This window comes from Myxine glutinosa, chromosome 10, assembly GCF_964187855.1.
Source record: "Myxine glutinosa chromosome 10, kmMyxGlut1.1, whole genome shotgun sequence".
NCBI classification, from domain to species: domain Eukaryota; kingdom Metazoa; phylum Chordata; class Myxini; order Myxiniformes; family Myxinidae; genus Myxine; species Myxine glutinosa.
The window spans coordinates 118,595,781-118,609,477 of record NC_136270.1 but is presented as its reverse complement, the minus strand read 5'-3'; the positions used below and the strand labels follow the sequence as shown (position 1 = coordinate 118,609,477).

The following is a 13,697-nucleotide window of genomic DNA, read 5'->3' as shown; positions in this document are numbered from 1 at the left end:
TCTCTCTTTCCTCCCTCTTCTCCTTCTCACTCTCTTCCTTCTCTCTTTTCTCTCTTTCCTCCTTCTCTCTTTTTTCCCTCCTTTTCCTCCCTCTCTTCTTCAACTCCTTCCTCATCCCTTGCTACCCTTGAGTTTGAGCCCCAAAGAATATCATACATATAGTCATATATTCATCTGGATTTTGAGATATTCTTGTATCTGTAATTATTTTTCTCATAATAGGATACCAATAAGATTTGTTGATGATTTCTAAAAGGGTTTTATGTGTCATAACTTTGAGAAGTTCATTTTTATTTAATATTTTAATCAAGTCTCCATTTGTGGGTTTAGCAATATCAGTATAAGGCCAGTTCTTAATTACAAAATTCCCATGTATATGTTCCAATTCATAAGGTATGTAAAACCGAGCGCCCTTTTCTTGTAGGTATCCCTGAATATAAAAATTATAATTCTCTTGTAGTCTTCTTCCTGCCATTTATGTATCAGAAATATATGTGAGATTAATATTATGACAGGTAATACCACCCCATCTTCCCACTACCAAATCGGTTTGTATTCCTCGTCTTTCTATCTTTATCTCATTACCTTCCTTCTTTGTCATATAAACTATTGTTTTGCTGTCATATGATTTTCTATTCTTGAAATCATGTATTTGTTGTTTGCTAATTGTACTTCCACATAACTCCTTATCCTCACCAAGTGGATAATATTCTTCTTTACGAGACTGATTAAAATCATGTAGGTCTTCTAAGTTAATTGAAAAAGACCAATTATACCCTAAATCAGGCATATCATACCCCCACTTATCTATTCGCATATTAACTACATGTCCTTCTTTATAAAATTCAATTGTAAGCAGAAAGTTAAATTTAATGAGGAAAGGTGTATGGTCTGTATAACCAGGTGTTGTGGTTGTAAATTTTACTTGTTTAAGAAAACGTGCTGTTTTATTTAAAGATATATATTGCAATAAATCATTAAATCTAATTACGTCATTAGCATCGGTGGGGCTTGGATAATTGATGAATTTATAAGTATTTTTCATATTAATATTTTTTGTTATATTATATTTTTGTTGTTCAGCCTGTGCCTTTGTATAATAATTTGATAAATCAATATCCTGAGGGGATTCTCCAAAGATAGAACCATCTTTTCTGACATAAGTCATTTATATTAGATTTAAAATGACATAAAAATTTTCATTATTGTTTAGTTGAAATAATACATATTAACATAATTGACCACAACATTTAGAATTATTTTTTTGAACTTGAAATGTTTGATAAACACCATTCTGTAAGAATTGTATTACTTCAACAGGTGGTGGTACACCATAACTATCAAAATAATATTTATCCTGACTATTATGAATACAAACCCAATGAGAACCATTCTGTGTGTCTAAATTCATAATAATATTCTTTGTATTCTTGGACAACTTTGTTAATTCATCTCTCATACAAATAACCACATTATCAATTTTTTGTTTTTTTACAATACTTAGCAAGTTCTATATTTGACGTTGTATTCTTTCCAAATTGTTTAAACCATTTCATTTATTTATGAGAAAGATATAATCCATTACCCCTTTTAGTTAGTTTAACACCTGCCTGTGCGATAGAAGAAAGCATATCTCCAACTAACAATCTTGCTTTATCAGGTAGGCTTTCAAGCTTTTCAGTAAAATCTACAATTATACCACTTCCACAACCACAAGCATTTCTTTCTCCAACTTCTTGTTAGGTCTTTCCAATTCTTTTTGAGCTTTTACTTGTGCCTTCCTTTCGTTAGCAGTTTTTACCGCTGCTGAAATACCACCCGTCAATGCTCCCGCCGCACTTAATCCAGCAAATAAAGGAATTAGAAATGGGAGAAATCCTCCTCTCGTCTCTATTATTGAATATTTCTTTAACATAGGTTTTGATATTTTAAATTTAAGTGAGCCAGTATCATTTAGTGTTTTCACCTCCTCTCTTGTGAGCAAAACATCAATTCTTACTGCTCCTTTTCTTTGAATTGTATTCACATTAATAATACAAGGCTTTTGATTTTGAATACAAGACGATAGTTTATCAAGATTGATTTTATTAACATATACATCAGCTGATACTTTAGCACTCATTTATTTATTAGAAAAATCTATGTGATATTAATCATAACACCATTATCTGTATTAATCTGCAATTTTGTTTCTTCCAAAAGCAAACAATATGTATCAACTTCTTCACTCTCCCCCCTTTCAATGTATAGAGAAGTATCCACTCCATTAGACTTTATAGTTTCCTTTTGAGAACTCAGGTCAATTGCATAGATTGTATACAGTTTTTGAAATGCAGTCATATCCAAAATGGGCTCTTGATTACCATTGCTTTCACACACCTTTTGGTAAGACTTGTGGGCTTCCGCATAATCATTTTTTTCCCAATCAATTTCCAATCTATCTCGCGGGTAAAATGTGCCATCAAGAGAAACCCGAAGTTGTTTCACCTTAGCATTATCACTCAGCGCATTATTCTTATCAGTCGCACTATCTCCATCTGGTTTCTTAAAAATGAGCCATGGGTATCGTGGCTTTCCTTACAGAACATCTAAATTCCAAGTGTAGGTAGTGTGTTCCAGTTTAACGTGGTGACATCTTCTTTTAAGGTATGATACATTTAGCGGTTTCTTTGAGTTAAGTCTTCTATTCAACATCTCTTCCGTTTTAAGATTAGGAGTATATTCACTAATATACCAACACAAATCATTAATAACAAATTTATTATTATCACCAAAAGCATTAGCAGTCCCAAAAAGCAATCTATTTACATTATCATTCCTTTGTAGTTGAAATCTAATTTTAAGACCATACAAAACTTTGTCATAATCACAAAATCCAAATATACCGTTAAGGGGTACTGCTACGGTAAAACTATTCTCTGCTTTTGTTTCATCATTATACATTGCCTTCCTTTGACTATAACCAGGGTCTGCGTTTGTACCCATTGACATATCAGGAATAAAACGTTCAACAGACCCCTTACCCATTCTATCACTAAACGAATATAGTGTAAATTTCATCATTTCAGATGTAGCAGAGACATAATCAACCACTTCAACCTCTTGTGTTCCAATATACAAATAGACACTCTCAAACATTTTCCAGAAGAATTCATTTACGAGTGTAGCATTAGTGTTATTCGCAGCCTTAGTGAATTTAAATTTACACAACAAGAAACTATCAGCTAGATTCAAGTAAGTTTGTTGATTAGTTATTTATTTCAAAATGTTTTGTTCCGTTTGAATTCCAGTCTGTTCCTGTTATAGCATTTACCTTAAAATAGTCTTCCTTTTTAGTGGAGTTTGAAATGATAATCGTATCATCCAAATCATAGATACTATCAATTGCTTCCATACTTGTATTTATTTAGTATAAAAAGATGCTAAAACCTTTGAAACCCTGACCCAAGTATTTGAATGATTTTTTTGTCGTTCTGGTGAAGATAGTTGTTTTGCCTTTTTTTATTTCTTTGATTGCTTATAATTTATTGCTTGTAACTCTTTATAGCACCCGCAATTGAGCCCACAGCAGAAGCGGTTGAATCAATTAGGTCTTTATGTTTAAGAATGGTTGAACCAATACCCATTAGAGTATCAATTATCCCATCTCCTTTATTTCTAAATTGATGTCCCACACCCCGTTGTCTCTTTGGTTTATAGTATCCTCTACCAAGAAACATACCTTCACCCTTATAGTATGGTGAAAGGAACATCCCATCCCCATCTTTTGTAATTATTTTATATTTTCCCAACTCGTGTTTTCTCACAATAACCATTATTTATTTATTGGAAAACGTCACGTAGGTGAATTCTGATGGATATAATTTCTTCATTAAAGGAAATCATATGATTATCTTGATCGGTTATCTTAAAATTTACTCTGTATATGGTTTTTCCTGACACAGGTAAATAGACAAGATTTTTTGGTTCCATATTGAATTTATAACCAATCGGGGTTGAGTAAGCGCTGAATGAAAATATTGTATTTGTTCTTATTCCATCGTTATAAGCACCATCAATCAAATCACAATGAATTAATACCGAATTTATACCGGAGGATATTTGAATGACATTATCACTGTAAAATGTCCCATTAGTTTCAATCTTTTTTGAAGAGAAATCCAATAGCTCTCTGTACGAATTTTCAATCGTGAAATCAACTTTATAATTATTTTTAAGTTTAATAGTTGATTTTGAAGTATGTTCTTGAATATCTATTGCAATATTTTTTGGTTCATCACCTTGTTCTTTCATAAGGCGAGAAATTTCAGAAGATATTTGAGAAATCTCATATGCTCCGGATGAAACTGTTATAGTTTTGTATCCGCTTCCTGAATCATAACTAAACTTGTTATTTTTCTCTGTGATATTAAAAAGGGTATTATAAGTTTCCATTGACAATAAAGAAGCCTCATATTCTTTTGTGGGGTCAAGTTGTAGTGGGTAAAGGAATGAAGCTGTGTAATCACTCGTTGTGAAATTAAAATTAAGAATTGTGCTTCTCATCTTATTTAATATGTAATAAAATATCTTTGTATTGATATTTATTAATTATTTTCATATTCATCAGCTGATCTAAAATGGCTGAGGCTTCTTTAAAACAATTTTTGTTCCCAGCCTTCTTATTACCTTACAGCAATAATAGCCTATTAACTAATTGTGATGGGTCATTTGGAAGAAAGCTAACACCCGAACCCGAGGCTAAACCAAGCTTGCATAAAGCATCAATAATATGTTTTTCCTTCTCATTCTTCTTACTTTTACCAGCAACAGAAACTCCATAATCAAGTGAGTTTAGTAAATCAATTTCTACCCTATCATCTTCATTTTTCATATTCAATGGTTCATTGAAATATGTTGAATCACCCCTCATACTTGTTGCTTGTTTTCCATCTTTTGTTGGAAGAAACATTAATCTGGGGGTTAATTTAACATTTGGTTGAGCAGAACTCAAGAACATCAATTTATCATGAAATATCAATACCTTTTCTTTAACAAGATAGAACTGTGCTGGTTCTTCTGTTGGAATGAGACCTGCTCTGGTTTTTGAATCCGCCGAATATTCATTGTTTTGAAGAGCTTCCACAATATAATTGGGAGGTTGATTTACCTCCTCAAGTTGTCGAAATAATCCTTCATCATTATATTCTAATTCTCCTATATCTCCAAGTTCTTGCTCCATCATTTGACTAAAATCCTTGAGCATTTGAAGTTTTTTTTGAGTATATTCTATCGCAGGAACTGTAGACGAAATCATTTTTTGTTGGGAAGTTTTTAAAAGCGGTTTTAAAATTTTCTCTTGTTTTCTTTCAAACGCTTCTTCACCCGTTAGTTTCTGTCTGTGTTTCTTCTTTATGCCTTCCTGTTGCTTTACAACTTTTTGAAACTAACTCCTGATGTTCCTTAAACCTTCTTGCTCTTTCTTGTGCATTCATTTTCTGTATTTATTTATTGAAAAATATCATTTAGTATCTCATCTTGTTTCACAACAATATATTTATATTTTCCAATCGTGTATTTCGTGTGAGCCTCAAATTCTTTTTTACTACATAACGTAGAACAATTGTCTCTCCAAAAATTATTTACATCTATTGAATTTAACTTGAATAAAATTAAGGTATTGGCATTGTTTCTTATTGAGCGACGAGGGAGTTGAAAGTATGATTTACTGAGATAAATACAATTACAAGAAGAATGTCTCCCTCTTGTATAGTAGCTATCCATAACCGTTTGGTTTCTCTCATGAACACAATCATCAAAGATAACGAGGTTCTTTTTTGATTTATCTAAATCTTTGGGGGAAGGTATATCATCCGTATTATCACTGAGAATACAAGTTATGGGTTTTGATTTCGGTTTTGATTTCTGTGTATCACAAAATAGTTGTATTATATCTTCAATGTTATAATCATTTAGTTTTTTTTTGAAGTTTAAATAAACGGATTATATCTTCTTTTTGAAGGTCCGCATTAAAACCTTGTGATAGTAGTTGATACTCGGGTTGAAAACTTGACTTTGTGAAAATTATTAAATTATCATAATCTAAAAAGTTGTGGGTAAGGAGCATCTTTAAAAGCAAACAGGTTTTTCCACATCCGCTTGAACCAACTATTAGACATCTTAATGAATTTGGGAGATTTTTATGGTTGTTAAATTTTATCTTGTTTTCCCAAACGGGTAAAAAATCATTCATTCATATATTTGGAAAACAAGTCATCTAATTTTTTATGAGCTTTTTTAGAAACTCTATATTTTATCCTGAGTTCAGGTTTAATTTCAAGATAATCCATTATTTTATTTATATACAGTCACGTGAAAAAGTAAGTACTGTACACCCCATGTAAAGTTTTGACTTTTTCAACATATTTCAACATACAGCTATTTGATCTTCATTTCAACAATATTGATAGATAAAGGTGATATAATACAACAAATATCATGAAACATTTACATTTTGTAGTCCATTGTATAATTTAAATAAACATAAATGCAAATTTCGCATGTGGAAAAAGTAAGTACACCCTTGGCTCTAATAGGTGGTATTGCCCCATTTGGCAGAAACAAACTCAAGTAGGCGTTTCTTATAACTGTCTACCTGTCTCTGACATCGACTGGGAGAAATTTTTGCCCACTCCTCCATACAGAATTCTTTCAGCTGTGCGATGTTTGAGGGGTTTCTGGCATGCACAGCTCGTTTCAAATCCCCCCACAACATCTCGATGGGATTTAGATCCGGGCTTTGACTTGGCCATTCCAGAACCCTCCATTTCTTTCTTTTCAGCCATTCCTTGGTGGATTTACTGGTATGTTTAGGGTCATTGTCATGTTGCAAGGTCCACCTTCGGTTGAGCTTCAACTTTCCGACAGATGGTCTCACATTATCCTCAAGCACCCTCTGGTACAATGAAGAATTCATCGTGGATTCGATGATGGTGAGCTGCCCAGGCCCTGATGCAGCAAAGCTGCCCCAAACCATAATATTTCCACCACCATGCTTTACAGTTGGTATCAGGTTCTTCTGGTCAAATGCTGGCTTTGGTTTTCGCCAAACATGCCTTCTGGTACTGTGGCCAAATAGCTCTACCTTTCACTCCTCTGTTCAGAGCACATTGTTCCAGAAGTGCTCGTCTTTGCCTCGGTGTTCATTGGCAAACTTTAGTCTTGCCCTGATGTTCTTTCTGGACAGCAAAGGTTTCCTCCTGGCACACCTCCCATGTAGATCAAATTTGTGCAGCCTCTTTCTTATGGTAGACTCGTGCACTTTGACATCAACAGTGGCAAGAGCTACCTGTAGGTCCCGTGATGACATTCTGGGGTTCTTAGAGACTTCTTTCAGCATCTTGCGGTCTGCTCTCAGGCTGAACTTGCTGGGGTGGCCTGGCCTGAACAAGTTGGCAGTTGTTTGGAATCTTCTCCACTTGTAGATGATCTTTCCGACAGTCGAATGATTGATTTGAAATTGTTTGGAGATCTTTTTAAATCCCTTCCCAGACTCGTAGGCATCTATAACCTTCTTTCTGAAGGCTTCAGAGAGCTCTTTTGATCTAGGCATGGTGACGCCGCACACTTCAACAACAAGGAGCAAACCAAACTAAATATCTGAGGTTTAAATAAGACAGGTTCCTCCAAGATCCTCTCTAATGATGTTCTAATCATTTGCACCTGAGCTGGTGCGCCTGATTCAAATTTTACGTATTTGAAGTAGTGATAAATGTAGGGGTGTACTTACTTTTTCCACATGCGAAATTTGCATTGATGTTTATTTAAATTATACAATGGACTACAAAATGTAAATGTTTCATGATATTTGTTATATTATATCACCTTTATCTATCAATATTGTTGAAATGAAGATCAAATAGCTGTATGTTGAAATGTGTTGAAAAAGTCAAAACTTTACATGGCGTGTACTTACTTTTTCACATGACTGTAGTATCTTGTATTAACATTTCCATTAAAATTATTTTGAATAATAAATATCATTAAACCCCTATACATTTCCTCAATACAAATAGCCTCTTCCCTTGTAAGAAATTGTGTATTATCATCATAATACTTAACATTCATCTCTCTTATTAATCTTTTAAAGTATTTCATTTTTGGTTCTAATTTAAAAGAGTTATATATATATATATATATATATATATATATATATATATATATATATATATATATATATTATATATATATATATATATATATATATATATATATATTTTATCATCATTAATTAAAAGATAATCACAGAATAAACATTGTTTATGGGCTTTTGACTCTGTATTTAATCCCACTCTATCACAAGCCGAACAATTCTCTAATTTATCATATGGAGAATCAGGGAATTCAAGAGGCTCAATATCTGGTATGTCGTTTGGATTTATCATATTTATATAGTAAAAGATTACTTAAACTAATAATCATCTTCACTATAATCGGTGCTTTCATTATCACCATCAGCTATAAAACTACTTTCATAGCTATCATTAGAACACAAACTCTTCGTATCATAACTGTCTTGCGAAGACAAAGTCTCACTACCACTATCATCACTTTTAAAATCAACAAAATCTTCACTTGAATAATGACACATATTTAATTAGAAGAAAAAACATGACCGTCTATATCCATATACTTTTTTTCATTAACAGATTCAACTACAACATTTTTTATATTAAAGGTAATTTTAAAATGGTTCCTAACTACTATTGAGCGAAATGACATTTCTCCTGATATATTAACATCTTTCATTTCATCAAGATTGACATCTTTGGCGTTATTAAAGAATATAGAAATTTCGCCGTGTTTAGAGCTAATAGTTTTATCTTCCTTTACGGTAGCTTCAGTAAAAAGAGTTTTCTTTTTTGATACTTTTACATCTTTCATTACCTCCTCTAGTTTATTATATATCTCCATAAATAGTGGTGAAACTTTTGTTATAATTACTTTAATTGACGATTTCCCAAAGACAGAGAATGCTCTTCCTTTAAAAGGTATTGAGTAGCTCATATTATCCTTCATAATAGGTTTAATCCAAAAGTTATTGAAATCATCTTTGTTCAATTTTACAACAGTGCAATATATTTCAGTATCCTTTTTAAATGAGGAGATTGATTGAAATTTGTCTTTTGTGTTTTGAAACATTGTATTTATTAGACAAAAAAGTGATTGCCAAGAGATCGAGGGGAAAATAATTTACTATAATCTCAAAATGGTATGTGATTCTGGAGGGGGTCAGACGAGGTCATTAAGAGAAGTTTATCATTTCATATCGGCTCGACGGCGATACCTAATTAATTATAATTATTTATTATATTATTTATAATAAATATTATATTATTAATTATATTATATTATTTATAATTATATTATTATAATAATTATATTATATTATAATAATATTATTATAATAATACGATACCTAATAATGATATTATTTATTCAACGGCGATACCTAAACCGAGAGTTAAATTCTAATATAACATTTGTCAATATTCTAGATGGTGATTGTTCTTCAAAGAGAATTAAATTATTACCTAAAAATGAAACACAAATATTCGTTGGGTCTCTGTATGAGTATAATGAAAAATTGGGGGAGTTAATAAGTTAAATGCAGGGAGAAAAATGTTGTAATTTTTCATGCCTGGCATGCCTGGCATTTCAAGCAATGGACAAGGTTTAGGGAAAGTGGGTGGGGCTTAGGAGGGAGAAAAGGGGCGCAATTTTTTGAGAGAAAAAAAGGGGGTGTAATTTCAGTGGTTTTTAAGGCTTTTGTGTTAAAACAAATATGACGGCCGAACCACGTGACCTATGACGACATAATTATCATTAAAAAATTATACGGGTGGAGTTGCACCTATGGTGAAACTTTCCTGTCAATCGGCCCAACAGTTGCAGAGAAAAATCATATTTATTCTGTGCGGACAGACAGACAAACGGACTCAAATGCAACACCCCCTCCTCAGGCGAGGGTAAAAAAGGGGCGCACTTCCTGAACATGTTGCCTCGTTATCACCTTGATGATTGACAAAGCAGTATGAATCCTCATCCTTTTGACAGGTTAGAGGAAACCTTTTTTAGTTGGTGATGTGAACCCCATAAAGGCAGCTTAGATTTAAGTGAAAGTAAATGTTTTTTCATGTGATTACAAGTATAAGTTATTAACATGATCGGTCTCCTTTTAATTTATGTAATTTAAACTTGCAATATCACCCTTCCTCCTCGCCCTCGTCTCCCACTCTGGTTCATGCATAAATATATGGCAACTCGTGCTCTGAGTGCTTATCTAATGGTGAGTGTGACGAGCGTATTCGATTATTTGGCAGCAGGGCACTTCTTTCCCATCTTGTAATTTATTTTATGATAATGCATCTGGGGCATCCCACCTTGTAATTCATATACTCCTTCCTTACAAGACATACTTCCCGAATCCCAGCGTGAATTGCGATAGATTTCAGATGCTTGTTCACCCCATCAGCTATTTTTTATCACTCCCTCTAATTTTCACAATTTTTTTCCATGTTGTCCTCATCCAGGCTTCGTAAGAACCTCAAGTCCTTGATAATTGTCCATCCATCATGGTTCATTCGCGCACTACTTGCTGTAATACGACCGTTTATCAGGTGAGTTTTTTTTGTTGTTTTTTTAACCTACCATTTTATTACCCACATTTTGCACGAACAGCCATCTTTTCACTTTTTAATTAATTTGTACTTCCCACCTCGCTATGACCATGTAATTTTTAAAGTATCTATTCTCCACCTGCCTACTCCTTACTTCCTGTTTGTTCTTTTCTCTGTAGCTCGAAGTTCAGTCGCAAGATCTGCTATGTGAACAGCCTGGGACAGCTGTCCGAATGTGTGCCTATGCAGCACATAACGATCCCAGAATGCATTGCACAGTACGTAGTCCCTCAAGCACAATTCCACATGGCATACATTATCTTGGGATTATGGCGAGTTGTCGGCCTTTCCCCTTATTCGCTGTCTTGAGCGCTGGATTCATCCAAGTTTTGTTGTCTTTACTTCCTATGTCATTCCATTTTTCAATAAATCATTTGATATATATATATATATATGAAGCTTCTTCCCACCTTTTGATTCCTGCACATGGGAAAGACCGCTGGTTCGGCCATATTGAACGACCTTGGGGAGATATTAAATTATAACAGACTTCGGCTACTAGGACATGGAGAGGAAAGACGAGCACTGTCCGCTCGCAGTTGCATGTGTAAAGATCGTTTGGTCATTCACGGAGGTAGTAGACATTCGGTTCAGATGGTCTGCCTAAGCGGACCTGCTGATGCGACGATATTTATAAACACCAAAATAATGACAGCACATTATTTTTTTTATTGTTCCAACATAATCCCTCTTACTTCCTGTTGTTCGTTTACTTCCCGCATATCTCTCTCTTTTTCTGTCTCTTTTTCTGTTCATTCATTCCCTTACTGATTGTGCTCAATTGTTGTCACGCTGCCTCTCTGTCAGTTTAACCTTCCTCTTCCATGAGCCTCACTCTTGTAAAGCCCCCAAAAAGAAAAATAAGTAAAGGCGTAGAAAGAACAAACCCATCTCCGTCGGCTTGTAGACGTCATCGTAAATCAAGAATAGACCATTTCAAAAACATTCCCAAAATCATATACTCTAACTCGAAGAAAACAGCCGAGTCAGACATAGTGTTTATATTCATGGGTTTTGGAAGTGATGGGAATCAGAGATAGAATTAAGATCATAACCCGTTTTACAATCACCATAAGGAAATAGCTTCTTTTTTTTCCTGTATTAAGGTCAACGTTTCGTGTGATGTTGTTTTTTGTTTCACCGCTGGGGTGGGTCCAATTTAAGGCTTAGCCCATAGATTTGGCTTAGTTGCAGGAGATTTCAATTATCATAAAGGCCTTGGTTTCCACGTCGTCAAGCTGAACAAGGTGTGAGGTAGGGGTGCCTGCCCAGAGGGGACAGCACCATACAACAACAACAACAACAACAGGCATTTTAAGGCCATTTTCCCTTGCGGAGAGCGGGGGTTAGCCTTGCGGGCCCCATGACAATCTTCTCCATTTTGCCCTATTTTCTGCATCTCCCCCTGTTAACCCCCTTGCCCGCATTTCTTCTTCCACCACCTTTAGCCAAGTCTTTCTCGGTCTGCCCCTTCCTCTACTTCCTTCTGCATTCATTTCCATCACTCTTCTCAACCAGTCACTTTCATCCTTCCTCAACACATGACCAAACCATCTCAACCTGTTTCTCTTCACAGCATCCATCACAGGCTCTATTCCCATCATGTTTCGCAATTCATCATTTGTCTTCGTCTCTCTCAACGATACTCCACACATCCACCGAACCATTCGCATTTCCACCCTTTCCAGCCTTCGTTGCTGCTCTACGTTCATTACCCATGTCTCGCTCCCATAAATCATAACAGTTCTCACACATGCAGCATACACCTTTCCCTTCAGCTTCAACGACACTCCCCTCCTCGTCAGCATGCCACTCAGTTCCCGAAACAGGGGACAGCACTATGTAGTCTTGAATTGTTTACCGCTAAACGGGCCAGGCAAACGAATCATTTTGAGGTACCTTAGGGGGCCACGGGGCATGAGTTGTCGATCTTATAAATAGCTGAAATGGATGGTGACAAAAGAATGATTTTTTTTTTTTTTTTTTTTTTGCATTGGACCAAGAAGGGTGTGCCGGGGCAGTCACTGGCTTATTAAACGTCTTGCATTGTAGATTATTAATTTGATGTTAGTGACTTGCAGTTGGGCTATTGCTCTTCAAATTGTGTGAAATGATGAAGTTTGAGGTCCTGCAATGTTGTATTGTTTTTGATGCTCTGTTGCTGTAGAACCTGCTAACCTGAAGGTGATAGCGGGCGCTTACCCTTTATCACTAACTTGGCTGGTGCAATACTGTTGTCTGATGCTTGTTTTTGGGTTGTGGTGGTGAAATTGAAAGGGAATGAATTTGTGGTGGTGGTGGTGAAGTCTTTAATGGACAGGAGCTTAAAGCTGTAATAGAAAACGTTGATGTTTCTGTACTTATTGTGTTGGTGTCTTGCTGGGGTGCAGTCTTTACTAAACCATTCCCTCTATCTTCAAGCCTAACTAACAATATCAACTTTTGTCCTCTTGTTTCTTTGGGCCTGGCTCATCCTGCCATGCAGGCTGGATGAAAAGCTTCATCTTGAGAGGTCTGAGACCATGTAAGGCCCAATTTTATTGTGGTGGTTGTTGTTCTATTTCTTATTTTTGCATGCATTGTGACCTTTGGCATGCCCACTGTTCTGTACACTCCTTTTCCCCTGGCTGCTTCATAGTCTGAGTGGTGCCATTTTATCTTGGCTATTCCCCATGCACTCAAGGCCTTGCTATTCCATTAGCTCTTCTCTAAGATTGATTCTCTCCTGCTTCTTGTATCCTTTTATCCTTTACTGATTGCTTGCTTTGTTTAGTCTAGCGCATCATTCATGTTCTGCTTCGTTCCCTCCCCTTCCTCACCACCTCCTTTTTTTTCCTTACTTATTCCCCACCCTCTTGCCTGATTCTAATCATACTGCCTAGGCTGCCTGACAGATCGCCACATGATCGGCCATCAGATCGTGAAGGCACTCACGTAAGCGATGCCCATTTTGTCCTGTGCCTCCACTGGAATGCTTTG

At 35.2% G+C, this 13,697-nt stretch overlaps 1 protein-coding gene across 4 annotated transcripts in view; it reads left to right on the top strand.

The window, feature by feature from the left end:
- LOC137433829 (BCL2/adenovirus E1B 19 kDa protein-interacting protein 2) overlaps nt 1–13,697 on the top strand; it is a 73,612-nt gene that overhangs the window by 49,592 nt on the left and 10,323 nt on the right. For 3 of the 4 annotated variants that reach the window (XM_068126213.2, XM_068126215.2, XM_078786032.1), the window contains 3 exons: nt 10,572–10,658; nt 10,838–10,936; nt 13,601–13,652. In XM_068126213.2, coding sequence (XP_067982314.2) covers nt 10,572–10,658; nt 10,838–10,936; nt 13,601–13,652 — 238 coding nt within the window. The remainder of the gene's footprint in view (nt 1–10,571; nt 10,659–10,837; nt 10,937–13,600; nt 13,653–13,697) is intronic. The other variant, XM_068126214.2, reaches the window with a different exon arrangement.